The sequence below is a fragment of the Fopius arisanus genome, unplaced genomic scaffold (assembly GCF_000806365.1).
Source record: "Fopius arisanus strain USDA-PBARC FA_bdor unplaced genomic scaffold, ASM80636v1 scaffold00015, whole genome shotgun sequence".
NCBI classification, from domain to species: domain Eukaryota; kingdom Metazoa; phylum Arthropoda; class Insecta; order Hymenoptera; family Braconidae; genus Fopius; species Fopius arisanus.
This window is the reverse complement of record NW_011887754.1, coordinates 1,187,878-1,212,023: the sequence shown is the minus strand read 5'-3', so window position 1 is coordinate 1,212,023 and position 24,146 is coordinate 1,187,878. Positions and strand designations below refer to the sequence as shown.

General features: G+C 39.5%; 1 protein-coding gene across 1 annotated transcript; it reads right to left on the bottom strand.

Annotated features, from left to right (window-relative positions):
• Positions 1-23,384, bottom strand: jbug (filamin-type immunoglobulin domains fbug). Its single transcript, XM_011299824.1, has 23 exons — positions 23,083-23,384; positions 20,927-21,306; positions 18,927-19,051; positions 18,694-18,824; positions 18,243-18,456; positions 17,850-18,155; positions 17,560-17,715; positions 15,244-17,452; positions 9,700-9,846; positions 9,282-9,509; positions 8,684-8,998; positions 8,342-8,560; positions 7,917-8,237; positions 6,810-7,031; positions 6,471-6,658; positions 5,790-5,994; positions 5,532-5,669; positions 3,668-5,140; positions 3,399-3,542; positions 2,854-3,012; positions 1,399-1,962; positions 235-1,160; positions 1-152 (listed from the first exon to the last, which is right to left on the bottom strand). The coding sequence occupies exons 2-23, from the start codon at positions 21,294-21,296 to the stop codon at positions 84-86; spliced, it is 8,829 nt and encodes a 2,942-aa protein (XP_011298126.1). The 5' UTR covers positions 21,297-21,306; positions 23,083-23,384; the 3' UTR covers positions 1-83.
• Between the last annotated feature and the right edge of the window lie 762 nt (positions 23,385-24,146).

The window sequence follows — 24,146 nt, the reverse complement described above, 5'->3', positions numbered from 1 at the left end:
TAAGTTATAATATGATATATTATATAATATTTATTATTAGTTTATGAAAAAAAATCGATAATAACAGGATTAACATGGAAATGTTAGAGAATCGCTTGGGATCCTCGCCAGGAAGTTAATGTATGATGGCCCGTTGAATAAGTATCTGGTGTCTGCAAAAGAAAATGTAAAATTCGGAAATATTATTCTGATATTTTGTCTGATAATCAATTCATTGAGGATAAAATTAATCACCTGAGTGAGTACCAGTAATTCATCCTGCGTATCAACAATTCTAACTGGAAAAGGTGAGCCAGGAACGAGAACTCCAGCCCAACGAACTTCAACTCTGTAATCTCCAGGTTCGGTTGGATCATAACGACAGAGAATTATTCTGTCTTTTTGGGTTTCTCTCTGCATTTCCACTCGGAATGCACCTTTTGGCCCTCTGACTCGTACAGTCAGTTGTCCTGCCCCAGCCCCTCGGGTGTCGCAGATAAATCGAGATTGGAATGTCGCTAAGACTCCGTGCTCAATGCCTGGTCCATAAACTCTCACTTTAGAAGCATCAGGAGCTCCTGAAACCCTCAGAGTGAATGGCGAGCCAGGCACGTGTTCACCAGCATATTTTATCGTTAGGGCGTGTCTCCCAGCCTCCTGTGGTTTAACATTTAGAGTGAAAGTCGCATCGCCATGATCATAAAGCTCGCAATACGCGACTTTGTGCGGTCCCACGCAATGAGCTGTCAACTCCCCTGGGCCTGCTCTCCTCGTATCAATGAAACTTCGGATTTCTTGTCCAACAATTCCATTCTTCAGTCCGTCACCCGAACAGATTACCCTCGAAGCATCTGCAGCACTCGTAACATTGATTTGAAGAGGACATCCTTTCAATTGCCTTCCATTCCACGAGACAGTCATTAAAAGAGACTCGGATGTCAAGGGAATGTAACTGGCACGATAAACACTGTCTCCAAGATGTTGCAATAGGACATTCACTTCATTTGTGGGTGAGAAAAGCTGGACTTTTGGGGTGCCATTGCCGGCTTGTGATCCATCGATTGTAAAACTAACTTCCTCACCAACTTTGGCTGATGTCAGTCCTCTACCTCTGAGCATGACTCTACTAGTATCTTGCACTGGGGGTTCTAGTTCCTGAACTACTGCTAGCTTTGGAGCTCCTGGAAATAAAAATTAAATTCCCAAATTAAAATAAAATCCTTGAGTTTTCATTGGCACATGTACATCTTGCTTTCTGCAAGAGAAGTCGCAATAGAAATTTCAGTGTCTCCGAAGTCCTAGATATTTGCTAAAAGCTAATAGTAAAGTGAAATCGACACATCATTTCTCTCCCAAGAAAAAACGTAATACGCCCATATATCGAACAAGAGAGACATCAATGAGGAATGGAAATCGTACCTGGGAAAGGAACACCATTGAACAAAATTTCCATCTGGTGCTCTCCACCGTTGAGCTGTGGGAGGATTAACTTCAGTCTATTGTTGGACGTCATCTCAAAGTTAATGGGATGATCGTCAATGGTCCCTGTTAGCTCTCCAGGTCCTGCTTCAGCTGTGTCGAAACTTATTTTACTGTTCGGGGACAGTTTGAGGCGACCAACGTCGTCGCAAATAGCTGCCCAACCGCCGATGACTCTTAGGTTCCTCGTGTCGATGATTTTTGGGTGCCAAGGGGATCCTGGTAACTGCTGGCCTGCGCAAACAACTCGAACATCGAATACACCAACTTCTGTCGGGGTGTAAGAGATGTTCCAGATGCCTGGATTAGCTCCTGCCTCAATTGATGGCTTTGATACACTGTCTGGACCGTCAACCTGCACTGCTGGAGGACTTCGAGTTCCCGTAACAATGAAATGAGCCGGTTTACCCACGTGTCCACTCAACAAGCCTTCGCCCTTTGCACGGGCCTGACCCGCCGACTCCACAGTGCATACCAATGGGGTGCCTTGAATCGGTGTTCCTCCTGTTTTGTTGGTGTTAAACATTATTTATTTATTTTTACTTTTTCTGTGAAGGGGAATGGAAATGTTAAACGTGTTGCATCATTTTGCGGTTTTTCAGGAAAATTTTGTTTCGAATTTTCGTACGGTCTTTCGACCGGTATTTCGATACCGATTTTTTCAGGTTTTAATTCATTCATTGGAATTGTAAGTGTTTAGTATGACATTTGAAATATTTCGAAGCATTCTAGAAACTTGATAAGCCTGTTTTCTGCTTAATGCACGTTTTGGAAACTATTTCCAAATCGAGAGAAGACCGCATAATAATTATCAAGGAATTAAAGAAAATTCCTTGCGCTATGAAATTCAATTGTCATTTTATCTCGTTCTGCGTTCCAATCGTATTTCAAGGATTTGCATGTGAAATTCAGAAGAATATAATTATGCAAATAGATCGTGCATGCATTATTATACGACGTCACCATTTAAAGAGTTTGAATCACTAATGGAAATTATTCATTTCTAATGAGCGATTGTGAGAATGACTTGCCCTCATTTTTCGTCAATAGAAACTTTTTTTCACTGGTGCATAATTCATAAGATTTACTTTTCCTCAATTAAGATAAATGAAATGTTATTCTTTTTTTTCCTTTCAAGTGCACGGATTTCGTGAATGACTTGAACAAAAAAAAATTCACTCCAATGAATCCTCTGAGATTAAATGACTACTTTCTTTTCGTAATGATCGGGAACCGATGGCTCATTTATTTGTTGGTCACTATAAAAATCACCGATGATGTGGAACAAGTGATAAGTCAGTCATATCGTGAAAAAAAAAACCTTGCGATATTTTCTGCTCAAATCAATTCCTCTCCAAATATTTCTATCGAATTAAATTATGAATGTCCACTAACCATAGGTCACATTAATCATGTAAGATCCAGGAACACTCGGTGAAAATTCAATCATTTCAGCTCCGTCGTTGAGTGGTGTCACCTGAAGTGGAAGTTCTTGTCCCAAAGGACTTGTGGCAGTCACATCCAAATCTGCTACACCAGCCTCACTTTTAATCACTAAAAAAAATATATCACGATTGCCCTTCAATTGATATAATCCTTTTGTTTCAAACTCTTCAACTATTGTAAATTATTACACTAGAAAGATCGACTCGGATTGCTCGACTGTTCACCTGAACACTCACCGCAAGGCTATTTGAAAGTAGACTGCACTGTATTTTCCTCCCGGTATCGCGATAATACATCAAAAACTAGGCAATTAGTTTTCCCCTGAACAGCCTTGAAACATCTCTCAAGCTCTCGTGCATACACCTTGCTCTATTGCGCTTTCACGTTTTTACCAAACATTGTTATAGACTTTCGTGCTATCGAGTCATTAGTTAGCACGGTGTTTTTTTGTCTCGCATTCTTCACTCTAGTGAATATTAAAGAATATGACTTACGTTTGAAAGCAATACGGTCGTGAACAGATACAGTGGTGGGTCCTAGTTCCTGCAGTTTCACTTTATTTGGATCAAATGCTTGACAGAAGAATGGAGAACCCAGGATGGGCTTCGCACCTTGTAGAACATCAATCTTGTAGATTCCTATGGGAGAAATGGTACATATTTTTCAAATAAAAATTTAAAACATTTCATGTGATACTCAAGGAACCGCCCTTCATATTTTTACGAAATAGTAAACGTATTTTTCCAACTGATTCACCACTCACCGATAGAATTCGTAGTAAATTCAGCCAACAAATTTCCATCTCGATGCTGGTAGCACCGGACAGGTACAGCATTTCCCTGCGGTCCACTGATCACCACATCAAACTCCTTGCCTGGTCTCCCCAATGTTTCAATAGTGAACGACGTGACTTTACCGATACACGACTGGTACAAGCCAAGACCAGTAGCAGTGACTTCTCTGCCACCGGTAGGTCCCCTGACAGCCACTTCCAAAGGACTCCCCTGGATATGCACATCATTGTACTTAATATGAACCCGATGAGGAGCAGCCTTGGTAGGATGAAAGATGACCTCATAAACTCCACTCTCACTCTCCCTGACAACATGATCCACATCAACACCTCCAGCTCTAACAGACGCCACGATTTTTCCTGGTCCTGCCTCCTTCGACGCCACAACTACAATCGTTCCTGGTCGATGGCAAATAGCATCGGTGATCTCTTTAATCGTAACTTTACTCGGATCAAACGCCTGCAATGACTGAGAGCTAATAATCTTGTGCCCATCACTGAAGATAACGTTATAGCTTCCAACTTGTCTCGTTCGGACCTCGACTCTGTACAAAGTTGAGGATAATTTAGTCAATGTGCAGGGAATAATAATTCCATCAGGCCCAGTGACTTCGGCAGACACCGGACCATCGAGTCTTGGCATATCGAGGTCCATGTACGCAGTACTTCCAACTCTGATGACTGTTGGTCCATCTAATCCACCACCCACTACTGGACATTTGAAGGGACTTCCTGGTACATTATCATCGTTGAATGAAATATTTACGTAGTGAGTGCTAGTTGTTTGGGGGACAAATGTCACATCGTAGAGCCCTCGGGCACAGGCCACCACTTCTGCCTTGACTGTATTGTTGTTCGTGCTGACGACGAGTTCCAGGGTACCTTCCCCAGCCTCGGCAGCATCCACTGTGAATGTCGTTGCCTGGCCCAATCTGGCCTCGGTCAAGCCCGACACATGTACCTTCGTGACATCATAAATGTTGCAGGGAAAAGGAGAATTTTTAATTGGTTCACCATCCACGAAGACACTGACGTTGTGTCGACCAACTTCTGTGGGGGTGAAGCTTATGTTGTAGCGTCCCTCAATCGGTTCAATTGTTATTGGAATAGCTATTCCCGATGGAGGTGTTACGATAACATCGCAGTTGATTGATGGAGCCTGTGGATCTACTGTAAAGGAGATCTGTTGCTTGACTGCTCCCATTTTTAAATTACTCCCTGTTATTACGGCTTGACCGGCCCCAACGACTTTGCAACTGAATGGAGAACCAGGCACTGGTTCACCGTTGAAACGAACACTCAGACTGTGGACTGCCGCTTCTTGGGGCTTGAAATTCACTCGGAACTTTGCATTGCCTTCGCTTTGAACGTAGTTGGGAACGTTCTTACCGTTCACTGCGACGATTATTTCGAGATTGCCTGCTCCCGCCTGACTGGCGTTAACTGCAAGTCAAATGAGCAATTCAGACTGGTTTTGGGATTAATTTAGTAGCTAACTGGTAAAACCTGATGAGTCTACACTATTTTTTCGTAGGGATAACTCTCGAAAAAAACGGAAAAGGTGTGATAAAATATTTTGATAATTAATTTCAATTGGAAAATTTTGTAACGTGGTATTTCGGTCCCATTACTTGTTCCTCGACCGTTTACGCGATTAATTGAAGTGAATTAAGTCAATTCGTCTCAAAAACGAATAAATCCCATTAATGGGCCTAACCCTTAAAAAAAAAAATCATGAACCGTTTTGTCTCAGCTTTTTTCGGCGCATAGCTAAGTTAAAAATATATGTGTGTAATAAACGAGCAAAATATTATTCAAAAAAAAAAGTACTCACTACTGAAGAATACTGGCTTCCCGACAACTCCGCTGTTGATGTCCGTAACTTTAACTTTATCCGCATTATATGCCTTGACGAGGAACGGACTTCCCTCAATGTGTGATCCACCCAATTTAACTTCAACACTATGATCACCTGGAAAATACCGATTACGTTGTAAAATAACAAAAAGAGAACAGAGAGAGAAAACTTGTTCTAGCGTAATGATAAGTTATGTCATCGCTGGAATGAGTTCATGCTTGCGATGATACCAACCAACATCCTTCGGCGTAAATCCTGCTGTGTATGAACCGTGAATGCCCTGTTTTATTTGCACCGGTATACTTTCTCGCGTGGGCGAGAGCACCTCCACCGTTGGACTACCCAGAGATGCATCAGCTTCGATATTGAATGTTGCCAAACGATTCACCGATACTTTCTCCAGACCCTCGGTGATCATCACCTTCGCTGTGTCACTCACCTGTTTCAGGGCATTAATTACTATTTTTTTCTTCTCCAAAAATCCAATGATATAAAAAGTGAATCTAAGAAATGGTTCAGTGGATTCAATTTTTCAGATAACGAACACGTTTTTATTTTTATTTTTTTTTGCCTCTGTGAGGGCGAGGCATATTAATTTATCTGACGATATTTCAAAGCAGTTGTCGCAATTTGATATCGCGAAAATAAATCCGCAAAATGCACTGGACCTTGCGATGAACGACGGAAAAGCCATATGATTTAATGGGTACGAATGATTGCAATATTTTTTTTTCATCTAATTAGATATTTCTTCAATTTGATCGCATTGCTGTCTCCTATTAGGACCAATTAAAATTCTGAGACCCAAACCTATAAAATTTTCCAGATATTCAGGTTTTTCGAATTATATAATTTGAAACCTGAATAATACGCGTATTACTTTCCATCTGAAAAAATGATAAAATTAACAATTACTTGACAGCTGAATGGACTGCCAGGGACATCTTCGGCGTTGAATCTAAGGTCCACAGTGTGGACGACAGCTTCCCTCGGTGTGAAAGATATGGCATAGGTGTGAGGACCCTGTGCTTGGGCTGACGTAGGCACTCTCCCCCCATTGACAGTTACCTCAAGATTCCCTGGTCCCGCTTGGCTGGTTTCCACTGCCACAAAATTAATAATTGCATTAATTCCCTCCTTCGATTTTTCAAATGACAAAATGTTCATCCCTCTTTATAATTTTCAATTTCTCGCTGAAATTTGGATGATACTTTGATTAGATACGATAAAAAAATGGAATAAAAAAATTCGTACCTAAGAAGGTAACTGGCAACCCCACAACACCTCGTTGAGCATCTTTAACTTTGATAGCCGTAACATCATAAACTTTACAGCTGAATGGGCTTCCAACAACCGGTACATTTCGATGGCTCACTGATATTCTATGCTCACCAACAACTCTCGGTGTAAATGCAACGCTGCAGGTAGTGTCTTTGTTGTCAGTGACTTGTGCTGGTACAGCCTGTCCATTGGGTCCTATCAAGTCCTTGCTTGTTAGTCGTTTTATACAATTTGTTCATTCAATTTCAGCCAAGGCCAGAGACTATTCATTATTGGGACGTTCTATGGCTCTTCCCTCATGAAACAATACTGTTACACTTAAATTGCACTAAAAAGCTCAACTAGGTTAAGATTGAATAACTTCATTGTTAAGCCTTGATTAATAACTATTTGAATTGACTTGCCCTAATCAGCAAGAACCACCAATAACATTGAACGCACCTTTCATCTATCTTATCTAACGCATTTACCATGCTTGGCACAATTTTTCAATTGTTGAACAATTGAAGGAGAATAATTAAATTAGAGAATGTTGGGTATAGCACCTGGTGAATAATATTGCCCCTAGTAATTAGTTGGGATAGATGTAAAGAGGTAATTGAATCTTAAGAAGCTAAGTAGCATGTTAAGTACCCACCACCAAGTTCGTTAGAGTCCACATTGTTAGTGTTAAATATCTTGAAAATGAGTGTTTGAGATTTTGTTTTTCAATATTTGAAGGAGTCTAGTAATGTCGTAGTCTGAAAGCTGGCCGACCTGGAACAGATACGTATGTTTTGTTTTTTCCTTTTTAGCCATTTCTCATTTTTCATTGGATTAGATTCAGTCCAATTTGTATGCACCCTTGAATTAAATCAGATTAATCGACTGAAATGAGACACTCAATTAATTATAGATTAGACAATTGTGGTAGACACATTGATCCCCAATAAATTAGAAAAGTTTGTGCTTCTGACAAATAAAACAGATAATCGTGATAAATGATGGATCAGTTGGTGCTGAATAATTTGGTGCAAGACGATAATTCAGTCATTAAAATTGCCAAGTTGTTTTTTTTTTATTTATGCGGAGTTTTCTTACCTTCAACGTTAACTTCTAAATCTTCCAAGCTACCGGAAACATTACTGACGGTCAAGTGACTTTGACGACCGAGTGCAGCACTGCTAAGTGCCTGCCCACTGACAGTTACATGACTGTCACCACCCACTCGAGTTATTATTGGACATCCAGGTACGGTTCGTTTATTAAACGCTATGTTTATAACATGCTCGCAAGCTTCGAAGGGAACGAAACTTACGGAGAACCGAGCGTTACCCTGGGGAGTTACCTGAGTGGGGATGTTTTGACCACGGGCGGATATTGTTATCTCGAGGTTTCCTTCGCCTGCTTGACTGGCATCCACTGCGAGAAATTAAAGACTCAATTAATGGTTTTAGCCCCAAATTTCGAGAGACATTTTTTTGGAATACCCTCAGGACGATGTCCACCATTTCGGTTTAACTCACCAGTGAAATGAGTTGGCTGACCGACATTACCCCTTGCAACTGGTCCAATTAACACTTTATCAGCGTTGAATGCCTTCGCTAGGAATGGCGTACCATTGACAGGGTGGCCATTGTACTCAACACTTATTGAATGTACTCCAACATCACGAGGAGTAAATTCAGCTGTGAATCCACTGTGAATATTGCCTGTTACTTTTACAGGTAATTCTATCGTTGGCCCTGGCAACAGAAAAAATATTGCAACTAAATGGATATAGAAGTTGAAAGTCCAGATTTATTTGCCATAACTCAATTGAATGGATTCAGTATGATTTAATGATGAACTTTCAATAGAAAACATACCCCTAACGGAAACGGCCAATTCTGCACTTCCACTCCCATCAACAGCCATATGAAAGCTAGCGGGCTGATCGACAGGAATGAGCTCCAGATGATTTAAACTCAGAATTACCCTGCTTGTATCGGATACATTGCAGACGAAGGGACAACCTGGTACTGCTTCGCCATTGAACTTGATGTCTATCAAATGGGGTTTGGCAATGTCAGGAGTAAATGATACGAGGCAACGACCTCCACCAACCACTTGCACGTGATTTGGTACCTCGCCCTCATTTATGGATATTTCTAATTGACCTTCACCCGCGGCACTCGCGTCAACTGCAAGAATAAGTTGAAAATTTATTGCAAATTCATTTCAATTTTTTTTTGTGCAGAGAAATTCCGAATTTTTCGGATTATTATTCCGACATAAATGTGAATAGCAAAAATGCAATGTTCAATTAAAAAAATTATCGACCGCTGTAATCACAGTGAGTTGATTTAATTCTGAACATGGAGTATCACTGAATCACGGAGGAAGTGAGCCCTCACCTGCAACCACTCATTATCGAAATAACCGAGTAATTCAATGATAACGAATGGATTGATCAGTTGAATTTACCTCTGAACTGACAGGCATGACCAACAACGGCACTCGGCACATCAGTTACTTGAATGAGACTGCTATTATAAACTTTGGCGATGAGTGGTCCAGCCGGTAGCTTTTGTCCCGCGATCCTCACCTCCACAAGATGACTTCCAACCTCGTTGGGTGTGAATTCAACCCGAAACTCTCCGGGTCGCCCTGGCTCCTCATCGATACGTGCAGGTGTATGTCGCTTAGAAGGCGCTAATCCACAATTAAAATTACAATTGAAAATTCCAAAAATACAAATTCTTAATAACATTTTTATTATAAAATTCTGTGGGAAAATATTTTTTTTCAATGAGCGTTGCTCATTTAAAAAATTTTTTTTTTCAGTTGTAAAGTAATAAAATATTCTCAGTGTATTTAATGAGTTCATCAGGTATTCACTCACTTATTATCTGCACGTCAATCTCTTTACTGGTGAAGCCAAGGGCGGAGAGTTCGAATAACGCGGGACTGCCAGCGGGTACCAGCCTGACCGAGTCCCCCAGGACTGACATCTTCGGACCAGGCATGATTCCCACTCGCCAAGGTGAACCTAAACCCCAAAATTCCACTCAAATTAAACATCACTTCATCGATCCACAAAAAAAATCACTCCACACAAATTAAAATGTAAAAATAATAAAAATAATCTCTCAGTGCACACGAAAAATATTCCACGCAACCATCAGGTCTTATTATCAAAATAATTGTTCTCAATTACATAAACATTGGTCATCACTCCATACCTCAATCACCCAAAAAATATATATTCCCTGAAATAGAAAAATTTACGGCGCGGCGACCGATTTTTTACCGGTGAATTTACGGAAATAACAATTTATGAAGACGATTTTAATTATTGAACGGTGAAAACGATCGATGCATCACAGATTCCAACGTACGGGGCGCGACCACAGGATTCACTAATCTCCGTCGATGGCTTTTCTCGATCTACCGAGACGATTGATGGAGAAATCCATTTTTCTGACACTGAAGGACTGAAAGAAAATATTCAACTACACGGTGGACGATGGGGGATGGATAAATCGAGATAATTCGAACAAGTGTTTAGGGGAACGGAGGAAGTGTTTAGTGGTACGTCAGCACAAACGATTCACCGATTCCGAACGGACTCAGCCGAGGAGCAAGACAAGTGTGTTTGCTCCAAGTCCGCCACTCCAGCACACCATTCTCAGGGACGTACATATCCCCCGAGACTGTCATCACATTCTCAGTGAAATTTTTGGTGAAATGGAATGCAAGAAACCGTAAAGGAACCGGTACATTATGTATCCCCAGGGGAACCTTCATTATTGGGTCAGACTTTTTTTTTCTTCGTCTTCTTTTCTTCTCGACTTTCAGATCTTCCGGTCTATTACAAAAAATACTTCCGGTTTCAATTGTATATGTACGTAGGGAACATTGGAAAGTTCGATTGACCTTCATTTCTACCGAATTTGGAAGATTTTTTTTCACAGGCTGGGGTTTGGATGGATTTCAGATCAAGGGTGCAAGGAAAAAAATTCCAGACTGGTTTGCAGATGTCTCGGGGAAAAAGCGGTTTGCAGAATGACCTGGAGGATTATGTTCTGGGAGAATTGGAGAAATTTTGATGCATATTCACTGATTTCTCTTGGGACATCTGTGTTTATGATTAATTAAATGAAGGATTTATTTTAATCGATCTGAATTATGAATCCGATTAAATCTGCATTGAATCATGTTCACGAAAAACGATTCAAAGCCTTTTCCTAAAAATTTCACCTAAACCCCATCGATTTTTTTTTTACAACCGACGGAAAATAGAATTAGGAAATGAATGGATGAAGTCTCTCATTGGGATTTTCTTGCCATAATGCATATCGGGCACTGGTACCACTGCATCCACACCTGGTACCACTCCATCCATCTTTCCTTGGCTTCTCCCTCCATTGCACCCCAATCAAGACACTCGATTCACATACATACACTTCGAGAGATCGGATGCAAATACAAGTCCCTGGGAGACCGCATTCTACTCACAAAAAAAATAAATATCCTCTAACAAAAAACGCAGAGTACGAGGGTCACCTGTTCGATCTCGTAAACGATAAGACATGAAAATAAATCCTAACGAAACGATAAAATGAATGAAAAATTTCTCTTCAGACCCGAATATATCCCCTCCAATCACGGCATTTTTGTAAATAATAATAACGGGAATTCGTGGAAATTTTTGGCATGAATAAATAAAATTCGTAAATAGTCCCCCCACCAGTTTGATAGTGACCTTGGATGTGGGTCAGAGCTGAGACAATAAATTCTGGTTAACTGTATCGAGGTCTATTTATCTCCTTTATATTTGTACGTCAGGTTGTACTGAGTAAATACCGAAGTAGTTGGTACGTTCATTGAATGTTTCATTGAATCATGCAAGACTTTCATCTAATCTCAATGTGGAATTCGTCTCCTGTGCTGGTTGGCACGCGTTGAAATCACCGCTCCCAGTGACACAAATGCCGATGGTCTTCTCCTCTCGTCTCTCTTTTTCATCTTTTTTTTATCTCTTTTTATCTTCCCTCTCGTCCATAACCCGGTGTAAATACCATTTCCAGTCTCGTCGGGCAAGTGAACTGCGTCTCGCTTGAAGGACTTATTATTTTTTTTTGGGGGGATTTCCTTGGAAGTCACGCTTCAAAGGGCCATCCAAGGCTACGCACCAGATATTCCCAAGGATTGCTCCAATAATTGACAATTGCCACGGGAAAAATCAGTGACGTAAATTGGTTATTGTTGCCATGAATATATTAGAGGTACCTTTTCCCTTCGATTGCCACAAGAATTTTCTGGACAAGTACTTGCAATCGTGAAGTTGTGAAATTCCCCGGGGTCTAATTGTTTTATAATTGATATATCCATATCTGCTCTGGTATTTTGTTACATAATTTTGACAGCTGTTTAGATTTTCATGGCGACGAATGGAATGTGAATTTCAAATGCTAATTAGTTCCAGAAATATCTAAATTCAATTTATCATGCTGATGATATTCAAACCGGTTAATTCACACCGGCATAATATTTCATAATCATTATCATCATTATGGATACTTAACACAATTGCAGGGAGGATTAACAGGCGTGAATCGAATGTATAATTGCGCAATACCGTCTTCCTCATTGGTAACTTCCTTTCTAAAGTACATGCGTAAAACTTGGGTGTAAAAACCTCTGGACTTCGGTATATCAAATACGAAAACGATCCGCATCATTTGTTGATATCGAAGAAATCGAAATTAATGACGCAAATGGTAACGAAAGTCAATTAAACTGGATAAAATTATGTATTCAATGTTATTCGCGCGTTGAATTATTTTTCATTCAGGACTTGGCGTGTTGTCAAAAAAATCATTATCCAATCCAAATGAAAGACTCGAAAAATTATAATAATCGGATATTCATTCATTTATTTATTATGATTTTGTTGCGTAGAGATAGGTAATAGAGTGAGCATAAATTTTGATTAAATCGAAAGTGAAAAACGGTTAGTCGGTCTGGTGAGAATGAGATGTTGGAAAAAATAATCTGCCAATCCACAATGATATTGGGACATAATTTGTTCACTCTGTTAGGGCTCGTGGATATTGATCGAGTGTTGAGATAAATTTTAACGTTGAAATGGGCGTGATTGGCATTCTCAATTGTGGGCTTCCCGAGTGCAGTTGTATGAGAAATGAGGATAGAAAGACGTGGAAAATATTCCGCCTCCTCTGAGAATTCGATTGACAAATAAAACTTAAATAATGTTAACAACTGGAGGGAATTTTTCCGGTTTTTATTGGGGAGTGGGCGTATTTCATTGGGCAAAACCGAAATTATATCAATAAACATTTAGTGGAAGGATCGATTCCTCCAGAAAGAATCATGTAAAGACCCTCAAGACTCATAATTAAATGAATGATGTCAAGTAACAAAATAGAAGGCATTAATTATCGCGTCATTATCACAATGAGAATAATTTTTTTCGACGGAAATGGTAAAAGAGTTGGATAGTGTGGGCTTTTGAGAGGTGTAATAGGAAAAATAGTGGGCGTGGATAAGACACGTTACCAAATACGTCGGAGTACCTTAGCATTGAGTAGTGGCCACACCTAAACTGTCTTCGATATATGAGTATTTAGCAGAATACGGAAGGATTGACTGTACAAGAGAGAGAAAAGTTGACTGCTGAGCTCAGTGTGATTCGGGTTAGTGGGACAATGCTGTACGTGTGAAAAATTAAAACGTCAATGACCCTTGCAGTCACCTACACTGGGAAAAGAATTTTTTCCCAAAGGTCCATTTAGAAAATTAATAATAACCGTTGGACCTGGAAGATAATTAATTGGGAAATTGTCGTTTTGAAGGAATTAAGAGATGAAAATAAATTTTTTTTTGAAAATCGATGAAAAAATATTTTTGCGAGAATCGATGAAAATTATTTTTTTGGAAAATTCACGGGGAAACTCGTGAGTTCCGAGGAGCGGACCTCTCCATGAGTCCGAAAAAAGATTCAATTTGATTGGGAGATGAAAATATAATTTTTTTCCAAAAATTTGTGGACCATCACCCATGAAAATCGATAAAAATGAATTTTTTTGAAAACTCTTGCGAGAACTCGTCAGTTCTGAGTAGCGGGCCTCTCTATCAGTCCAAAAAAAATTTAATTTGATTGGGAGATGAAAATATAATTTTTTTCCAAAAATTTCTGGACCATCACCCATGAAAATCGATAAAAATGAATTTTTTTGAAAATTCTCGCGAAAACTCGTGAGTTCGAAGTAGCGGACCTCTCTATTAGTCGAGAAAAAAAATTAATTTGATTGAGAAATGAACATCAATTTTTTTTCGAAATTCGATGAACATGAATTTTTTTCGAAAATCGATGAAAATATTTTTTTTTCGAAAATCGATGAAAATATCAAAATATATCACTCGAAAAATTCCAGACCAGAATAAAAGTCATAAATAAAGTGACATTATTCTTGGAAGGATTTCCAGTAAGAAAATATTCAAGGATAAATTTTACGATTCCTCACAGGATAATAAACACGAGAGGAAATTAAATAATCTCTAATGCGGAGCGGAAAAATGTTGAAACGAGAAGATTCAGATTTCTATTCCCGCGATTCTCGAAGCAAATGAGAGGCGACTCCACAATTTCATTCCTGGGAAAAGAAATCACTGAGTCAGTGACCCTGGAAAAGTCGGGTTGAATGTCACGTACGAAGAAATATTTTATTTCAATTATGAAATATTTCCGCGCTGTATTATTATGAAAAAACATTTGCATTCAATAAAAATATTTAATTCCAGAATGCACGACTCCACGAATATTTGCACTTCACGTTTATCAGAATATGATAGATAAGCTTCTAATTATTTTAGCATTGAATGACGTTAGAATAAGATCTAGGGAAATCGCTTTTCCAGAGAAGTAATTACTAAAAAAAAATATCATTTTATCCTTACATCATCCAGATTATCCACAATTGCATAAATCGTGAATATCTTTCCGTCGACTTTACATAACTGATCTCAATAATTATCGAATTATCTCAGTAATAAGCGGCATTAGAAAAAATAATTATGAGAGCTTTTCCCGAGGAATCCACCGCTTTCCAAAATAGTTTCTAAACTCATAACTATAAATCTCTAATTCCTGTCATGACCAACGAAAAATAATCAGTACCGAAAGTTTATATTTGAATTAATAATAAGTTATTACACCAATTGTTGAATTACTCATCCAAAGTGATAGTAGAAGAAATGGTTGAGAGCCCTTTCGAAATTTCGTTCCAATATAATGCCTTCCTGTGGGCATTGCGTAATCAACGAATATTCCACGTCTATTCCACCGCATTACATCATCACACGTGTAAGTACGACTAGTTTTTTTCAATAGCTAGTAGAAGAAATTATGATAAAGACTCACCAGGGACAGTTTCGCCATTGAAAGTCATCTCCACGAGATGAGTTACAGCCTCATGTGGTACAAATGATGCCAGAAATCTCTGACTGCCGAGTGCACGTACAAAACTCGTCACATGACCGCCATTTACAAGAATTTCTAAGTTTCCGGAGCCAGCTCTTGAGCCATCGATTTCAAATTCCACCGGTTGGTTGACAACTCCATCAGGAATATTATCCACTTGAATAGCTTTAGCATCATATGCTTGAGACCTGAATGGAGAGCCCTTTATATGTTGTCCATTTACCATAATCTGAATTATGTGTTCTCCAACATTGTCAGCTGTTACAGTATACGTTTGACCTCTTAAGGTTGATTTTTGGTACGAAACTTGTTTTCCATTGGGTCCAGTAATTGTCACAGTAGTTTTCCCAGCATCAATACTAGGATCTATCGTAAAACTCGTAGGTTTATGCACCGGCAGAACCTCCAAAGCACTTCCAGTCGCCAAAGAATTCCCCTGCCTCTTCTCCTGATTCATCACAAAACTCGCTCCATTGCTGAACCTCTCGCTGACCCCATCAATCCCATCAACATTTTTCTCACTCTTATAATAATTATTATTTTTATTCTTGAGGATTCCATGAGTGTAGCCTCTTCCATTGCCATTCTCCCCATTGAACTTTATCGAACTACCGTAATCAGCACCAGTAAACCTCTGACTGGAATAGTTACTAGAATTCTCCACATGACTCACATGATTAATCGCATAATTATTATATTCACTCCTGTCACTCCTCTCATTGCGATAATTGCCATTAACCTTAGTGTTGTTCTCCACTGATGAGGAATTAGCAAGATTAGCCAAAGACTCGAGACTCCCATAACTCAGCATGGCTCGAGTCTTGGCAATGGCGTCCCAAGAGTCTCTCCTGGGTCCTCCACTGGATGAAACCCTGACATTGCTGCTAGTATCAATAACCCCATTATCAACTGATCCTCTTCTCCTCCCAAAATCCTTCTCATTACTCACTCTAGGACTGAAACTCCTGTTTATTGGGCTTCCATTAGAAGGTCTGAATCCCAATGGAGTGGTGACAGGAGATCGTGATCGATTAAATGAAGAGGATTGATAGATATCCTTAGATTCCTTGATAAGAGTTGAGCTCTGAGTATCTCTGATGGTATTGGATGGAGTATTTGGTGATCTCGATCGATTCAGTGCACTTGACGCGTAGATATCTTTAGACTCTTTAATTAAACTTGGACTCTGGGCGTTGGGAGATCGAGACCGATTGAAAGAGGACGAGTAGATCTCTCTGGATTCTTTGATCAGAGAGGGACTCGAGGGGAGTGGTGATCTCGAGTTGTTCAGAGGGCTTGGTACGTGATAGGCTGAAGAGTTTTCAGTTGAGTAGTTGGAGGTTTTATACGACTGGTGATGAGAGTAGTCTCGGTAGTTCTGGGTTGGACTCTCTGATGATCGTTGGGGTTGCGCGCTGCTTTTGTACACGGGAGATTGTCGTTTTTGTGATGGAGAATCAGTGATGTTTAAACCATTCATTCGTTTTTCGAGGGACGATTTTGAACTTTCGAGCTTGGAATTTTCTCTTGATCGTCTGCTCTTGTGTGTACCAACACGAATGGAAATTGGAGAGCCACGAACGTCGGAGCCGTTGAAGTAGAGGTAGACCCTGTATTTTCCGGCGTCTCGTGGATGCAGAGAGACTCTGTATCTCATATGTCCAATATCTTCCATCCTGAATGGAATCGATTGTTTATCGTGAACGATATCAATGTTGATGTCTCCGAGGCCACCAGTGCCTGTTGCATCGACGATAAATGATAAGGGCTGACCTGGCATTGCGCCCTCAGTGTCGAGCAATTTTATTCCATTGGGATCGAAAACGAAACAGGTGAATGGACCGCCTTGTATGTGAGTTCCTTTATGGGTTATTGCAATGCTCCATTCCCCTGTTTCGTCGGGTTGAAATGTCGCAGTGTGAACTCCACCGTTTTCTTTGACGGGACAAGGCAGAGATCGTCCTGTGGGGGACCAAGCGGTAACGTCAATGCCGTCATGACTAGTTCCGTAACTGTTGACTAGAACCTCGACGATGGAACCAATAGCGCATGGATCCATACCCGGGGATTTTATTTTTGTTAACGGAGGTAACACCCTGAAGTAGTAGGGACAGCCGTTGACGAGCTCACCGTCGTTATACACCATCAACTGCAAGGTATGGTCGTAATAATGATTATTTTTTATTTATATTGAATTGCAATGCTTCTATCGGCAATAATAACTGAAGGAGTTATTAGTAATTAGGAGTAATGAACCTTGTGCATTCCAACTTCGGTAGGGACGAAGGTGCCTTTCCCGTGGATGCCGTTCCAGGTGAGTCGACACTCTACCTTTCCTGAGGGGCTTATTATCTCACCACGAACCTCTCGAGAATTCGCCTCTTTTGATAGCATTTCTAATCTAAATATTGCCTGAAATAAAATAATTCCGATTTTTCATGCACTGAGAAGAAAATATACCTCTGCTGCAATTTTTTTTCTAACAATACTCAATTATTGGTGAACTCTAATTCTCAATGGACAATAAATCCAACTGGTTAACTAACCGGCTGTTGAACCCTGGCCGATGTACTTTCAATGTGAACAGCAATTTGCTCGCTGGCCTGAGGGCGAGGCTTAACCCACTGGAAGTGCGCAGCATATGCCATGACACCCAAATGTTCAACATTCTGATCAGCCATGTCTTTAGCCTTGAGAATGGGCTCAACTCCAAGCTTCTTGGCACCATCGATTCCCTGCTGGATATTTGACTCCCAGTATGAGGGATCAGGATTTATTTTGTCATACATGGGGGCTGGTCCCCCTAGATTCCTCACAATACTGCAGAGCGCTCGACCGTTATTCCAGTCAGTCTGAAAGACATCAATCAGAAAAAAAAATTACACATCTTTACTCCTGGCTGATTTGCCAATGATTTGTAATCAGTTGAATCTGTCCACCGTGAAATTCCGAACTGGCGCATGAGTGAGTTGGGAGTTGACCCATCTGAGGGTTGCGTGGAAACCTGGTGAACCCTCCTTCATGAAGTAGGAGAGATATGTCATACCAGATAGCTCATCGAGATAGGGTGATGCCAGATACTCGGGTTCTAGCACCACTGGAATGTCGAATTCACGTTTAGCTATTTCCATAGCTTTTCGACAGTTGTAAACACTGGAAAAATTTATTTCATTATCAATCAAGATGGATAAAAAAATTATTGGCGAAATAATAAAGACGAGAGGTACAGCGGAAGTCTCATTCGGTTCCAAGAGATTTTGTGGAAAAAAAATGCACTTATCCTAGTTCACCATTTCGCAAGGGAATTACAGAACAATGGAATTCCTCGGAAATGTCACTTCGAAAGGTATTACTGTCAAAATAATTATCAAACGGAATGTTTGAACTCACCTATCGGTACGATCCAATTGTCTCCAATGGGGAAATAATCCAGGATTACAATAATCTAGTAATGCACTGAGATAAACCCCTGAATTCCAGTCAGTGGTAAAATTATTTACCCTGCACTCCGGAAGAACAGCCTGTGCAATTGAATAAATTATTCATTCACATGATAATACGATGTAAATAAATCATTGTCATTGAAATATGAAGATGCGTCATAAATGATGAATTTCACCGACCTTGAGCCAAGCGAGCATGAGTTTCCTCGGTGGGAACTTGGATTTGCCAATTTGGTATCTGACAATGAGAGACCATATGAGACCGAGAATTAACTTCAAATTACCATTGACAATGTCAACGTTACCTAAAACACCAAAAAAGGGAAATTAAGCCAAAGTGCAACGTAAAATTATTATTACCACCGTAGATGAATGATAATTTTTTTTTTCATTTTTGCGGTGAATCGCCAATGAGATTTCGATAATTTATTGTTCACCTGTGGAGGATAGCTCATAAATCATTATCTAACATTTGTTATATTAGGTCATAAATGATGTAACGAGTATGTAAGCATATAAAGTCAAACATTGGAACACATTTTATTATCCAACCTGGAAGACGCTTTGAATATCTCGAGTCGTTGCAGTTAGTCGATACGATGATAGGAAATTTAATGATTCCAGCCGATTGTTAAATAGCATAAACGGAAAATAATTAATGAGTACCGAAAATAATTATCAGTCATCATTACTTTCAACCTGTGGTTTTATTCTGTTTTGTTCTTTTTATCGCTATATTCGGAAATTATTATCTATCCGAATGAATTAAATATGACGCAATGACTCTCGAGGAAATTTCGGAAAATTCGATTGGCACTCCACGATTTTTCATGTTCACTGGAGATTCTGGGAATTTGTTGACCAGACCGATGCAAAAAATGACCAATTAATTAATAAGTTGCGGATAAATGTGTGACAAATGTCGCACGATAAGAAAAATCGGGGATGAATAAAGGTAGAAGTGAAATCTGTAATTCTTCGGTGATAAAATGCCAAACCATAATGCGCTGATAGAAATTTCTCAATTTTTTTTTGATTAAATTCAACATAAAACGTGGAGGAGTGCTGTGAACCCAGGTGGGCGATGTTCTAAGCGAGAAAGGCAACAACCTCGCGGGCTACTCATTGCCCAGTTTATGATGCAAGATACCTCACCTGAAATTCTTTTTTTTTTGCACCGAAGAAACTGTTACTCTAATTAAAATCAAATTTCACAGAATTAATCCCTACCAAACAGTACGTGACAAATGCTCGTTATAATGACAATGTTTTCTCTAATTCAAAAATTCCTGGAAGTCATCGTTACCGGGATAATGAGGATGACCATGAGAAGGATGATGATGCACTCGAGGAACTGGGTCACCAATGCAGTGAGTAAGGGAAACGTCGGTAAATTAATACGTTCAATTGAAAATTTTGTCTCTTCCTCGTAATAATTTCAAGGACTTGAATCGATGAAAGTCTGCAGACTCCTCGTCACGTCTATATTTGGGATATTAACGTGGGTGTCCAATACACCAAACGAATGCGCTTATGAGGGAAAGAATGCCGCTAGAAATCTAATCGTTTTCTCCATTCTTCAATGAGGAATGGGCGAAAAAAATTATTGATTCCATTTATAATCGTAGGTCCAGGGAAAAATGTCAGAATAATTAATTGGAAATAGATTCTGTCTTCTGATGGTCGGTCTCATTTAATTTGTCATTTTCAAGTGTCATTCCTTTTTTCCTTGATAACAGAATGCATCAATGACCTTTCTCAAGGCTTTTATCAGGAGTATCTGATTTCCAGAACCAGTTCACACGTACCAAGGTGGTTTTCCACGAAACAATACGCGGAATATTACTCATCAGCATCTGGAATGCCTTGACTCCACCTTTCAGTGTCGTCTTAATTACTTCTGTCACGAAGATATTTCCTACTGGATTGTCATTTGAGATTAGTGAGTGAGATGAATCTATTATTTTCATATAAAATGATAGTATTGGCATCAGAGTTGTTGCTATTCAACATTCCAGGATAACTCCGGATAAAAAAAATCCCAACCCTTGATCCTGATGACAACATCTGATTGATAATAATTAGAATCAACAGTTTACAACATTTAATTTCCTTTATAGACAGTTAATTGAATCTGAAGTGAACTTTCTACGAGCGATTTTATAGAGATAAATAATTACCGATGTTAACGAGCTTGACGCCGTCAGCCTCAATAGCCTGGAGTGCAGTGGATACGTTCTCCAGGTGATGGTGCTGATTAGCAGGTCTTGGGTTCCACCTGGGCAATCTGCGTTTAGTCAGGACTTCAACAAGTGCACAAAGTCTAGTACCATCCCGAAAGTCCTCAGCTAGATCAATGACAGGCCCACCTCCAGCATCACCAGCATGTTTCAAGTGTTCATTCACCCAATTTCTGAAGGTATTCGCCTGAATCTCAACCCAAAGATCCTCATTTCCTTTTATCGACATCCCCTTGGCTGCTGTACCCTCAGCTGATCGAGCCACCAAACCCACCAGCTCCTCCGGTCGCAGTTGCTCCACCGATTGCATTTTTAGTTCTCTTTGTGAATTAAATTCAATTAAACTCAACACTTGGTTTCTTCAGGTGAAGAGATTTCTTGTGAAACGCTTTTCTATAATTGAGTGAAGCTAAAGGTCGGTAGATGACCCACATTGTAACGATCGCATAGACGACCAATGTTTCAGGATTATAATTCACGAATGGATAAGATAATTTTTATATTTCTTCATTGGTTAAAATAAACCGAAATAAAATCTACAATCAATCACCAATTATTCGAGGGATGGACTCATAAAAAAATAGATTGGATCAATAAAATTTGAGTGGAATAAATTTTCCCCCGCGTATTTTAAGCCTGACTCTCGTATAACGTATTCATAGAAAACTGTTTCACGACTGTAACGTTATTTCCCTTCTTTCCTAACATCTTGGAAGGAGATGAAACAGGACACTAAATACCGGCCACAAGAATTCCGTTAATAAAAAAAAAGAGAAAAATGAAGAGAGAATGAAAAAAAGTCAAGACATTGACTGTCATTTGCGTATCACAAGGCAAACCTGCACAAGTGGATGGAGTCCTAAGGTTTTCACACGGGTGAAAGTAACGAGATTGCTTATCTCGATGCCAACAATGTGCAGGTATGTAACGTGCTTTCATAGAGATTTCCGTGGTTCCCATACCATGGAAAATCGAATGGAGAAGGAAAAAGTAAACAATAGGTTTCTCTCGATACATCGATATCGATATGACTATTATTCACTTCATTATTTCCACTCGATGTTTACGCACTTGGATAATAATCTTTGAGTGACAGCACGAGAAAATTAGCTAAACCCGTTTTTCCTCTCTTCATTGAGGCGACGTTAATCACGTGCCGTTTATAGTGGTGTACTTAATTTAAAAAATAAAAATAACAATCAAGGATTGTGACTCTCGGTACGAGGATTACCTCAACCCAGGTGACATCATCGGCTGGCCATCACCATGTGCGTCGCGAATTCAACGAGCCGAAGGAAAATCATCAGGTCAATTGTTAATTTTAAAAACTTGTGTAAACATTGATTAATTTTATGGACAGCTCCTTGTGCGATTGTCCCTTGGAATAATTCAAAAGTTGTGGATTTTTTTTTTATTGAAAATGGTACCGGAAGTGATAAATTTAATTTGGAAATTTTTTTTACCGATTATTCTTTGACGTAATGTTAAATTCTATTTTTAAAAAGTTCCTTAAGAAGGATTTTGCGGTTTTCGAAGAATTCTAGTTGAAGAATAAGTGGAAAATAAATGGAGTAAAGTTCTAAAGATATGATTTCGACACATTACTCATTCGTGTTTGAAACTGATAATTTTTGGTCTTATCTATCCCCATAAATATGTTAATTCTCCCAGAATAATAAAGTTTTTCCATCATATCCCAAAATTGAATTAGACCGTATCTTCCCATTGAATTACTGCAGAGGAAAAAAATCCTTGAATTCACATAAAACGTAAAATCCGTATTATTCCCTTCTTGATAAACTCGACATGAGTAACTAGCAGCATTGACGGTACCCGAATCGAAAAAAAAACTTAGTATCCTCAATTTTTTACCAAAAAGATAAGTTTGACAGGGACTGACGGAATTTACTCGACAGGAACAATAAAACTATTTCCGTGACGCCATCCCGTAGTGCCAATTGGTTCTGAGATATTCCACAAGAACCAAACAAAAAAACAAATGTAAATACATGAAGATCGAATGAACACAAGAAATTTCTCCACCTTGACACATTTTTCTCAATGCATTCACAAAAAAAATCACAAAAATCACTCACTTCTCTGAATTCACAAATGTCGAGAGGATAAACAAAACAAATAACCCGCGCCAATTTTCTCCGTTTGGTCAACCGGGGAAAGTAGTTCGGAATTTCTTCGCTCGATCAATCTGGATTAAAATCGATGCAATCCCCGTAATGTGTGATATAAAAAAAAATGAGAGATGGATAAAATGGTGAATGTTGCGACAACCAGTGAGGAACAACTTGGTGGGTTTATTATCGTTGAAACGCCATTTTTGGCCTTTCCCGTGGGTTATTTTGACGGATGTTGCGAACACGACGAGCCACCGCATACGTCAGCTCACTCACGACTTTTGGGCCCCACTAGATTCAACTTTTGTTGCCACCAGTTATCCCACCTGGATCCCCACCTCTCACCAATTTTACGTTTTGCTCTCTGTACCCTCTGTACTAAGAAGAGAATTGACTTCGGCTTTTCCACGACGATCCCCCACTACAGTCAAATACCTTCAAACAACCAATAGATAAACACCTGAAGAAACGGACAAGTGAATACTCCTTTTTTACTACTCCAAATATAAATAAATGTCTTTAAGAATAATCAATAATAATCACCATCATAATTCGTTATTACTAAAAAAAAAATGGGAAGAGTAAATTGAATAAATTGAATCAATTCTTAATCGGTGAACATAATCCCAGAATTGGAATAATTTTTTTCAGGTTGAAATTTCTTCCTGTTAATCTGAGGCATGCGATTAATGGTACATGAGAGGAATGGAAATTTAGTGGGGACAAACCCGAAGACCATTCTTTCGTGGTGATAAGTTAACTTTGGATACTCTCGGTACTCTGGGTACTGTGTATTTTACTGGCGGGGATACTATGGCGAAACATCAGGTGGAAATAAACGTACTGCCAGGTGTGGGACAACCTGTTGGCTCTTGTGGTGCCCGAAGATGGGGGACTTGGTTTTTTAACAGAATCGTGGGACGAAATCGCGGGACAAGGGCCTTTACCTGAGAATAAGATCTACCTGAGATCTTTTCTCTCGAGGAATTCTTCTGAGAATTTCAGATTTTTCGCGCTGAGTGGAAAAT

Excerpts from the sequence above, each read along its gene's own strand:
- jbug (XM_011299824.1), bottom strand. The coding sequence starts at position 21,296 with ATGCAATCGGTGGAGCAACTGCGACCGGAGGAGCTGGTGGGTTTGGTG. Across the intron at positions 19,052-20,926 it reads CGTCAAGCTCGTTAACATCG|GTAACGTTGACATTGTCAAT; the intron begins GTAATTATTTAT and ends TTGGTGTTTTAG. Across the intron at positions 1,963-2,853 it reads CATGATTAATGTGACCTATG|GAGGAACACCGATTCAAGGC; the intron begins GTTAGTGGACAT and ends CCAACAAAACAG.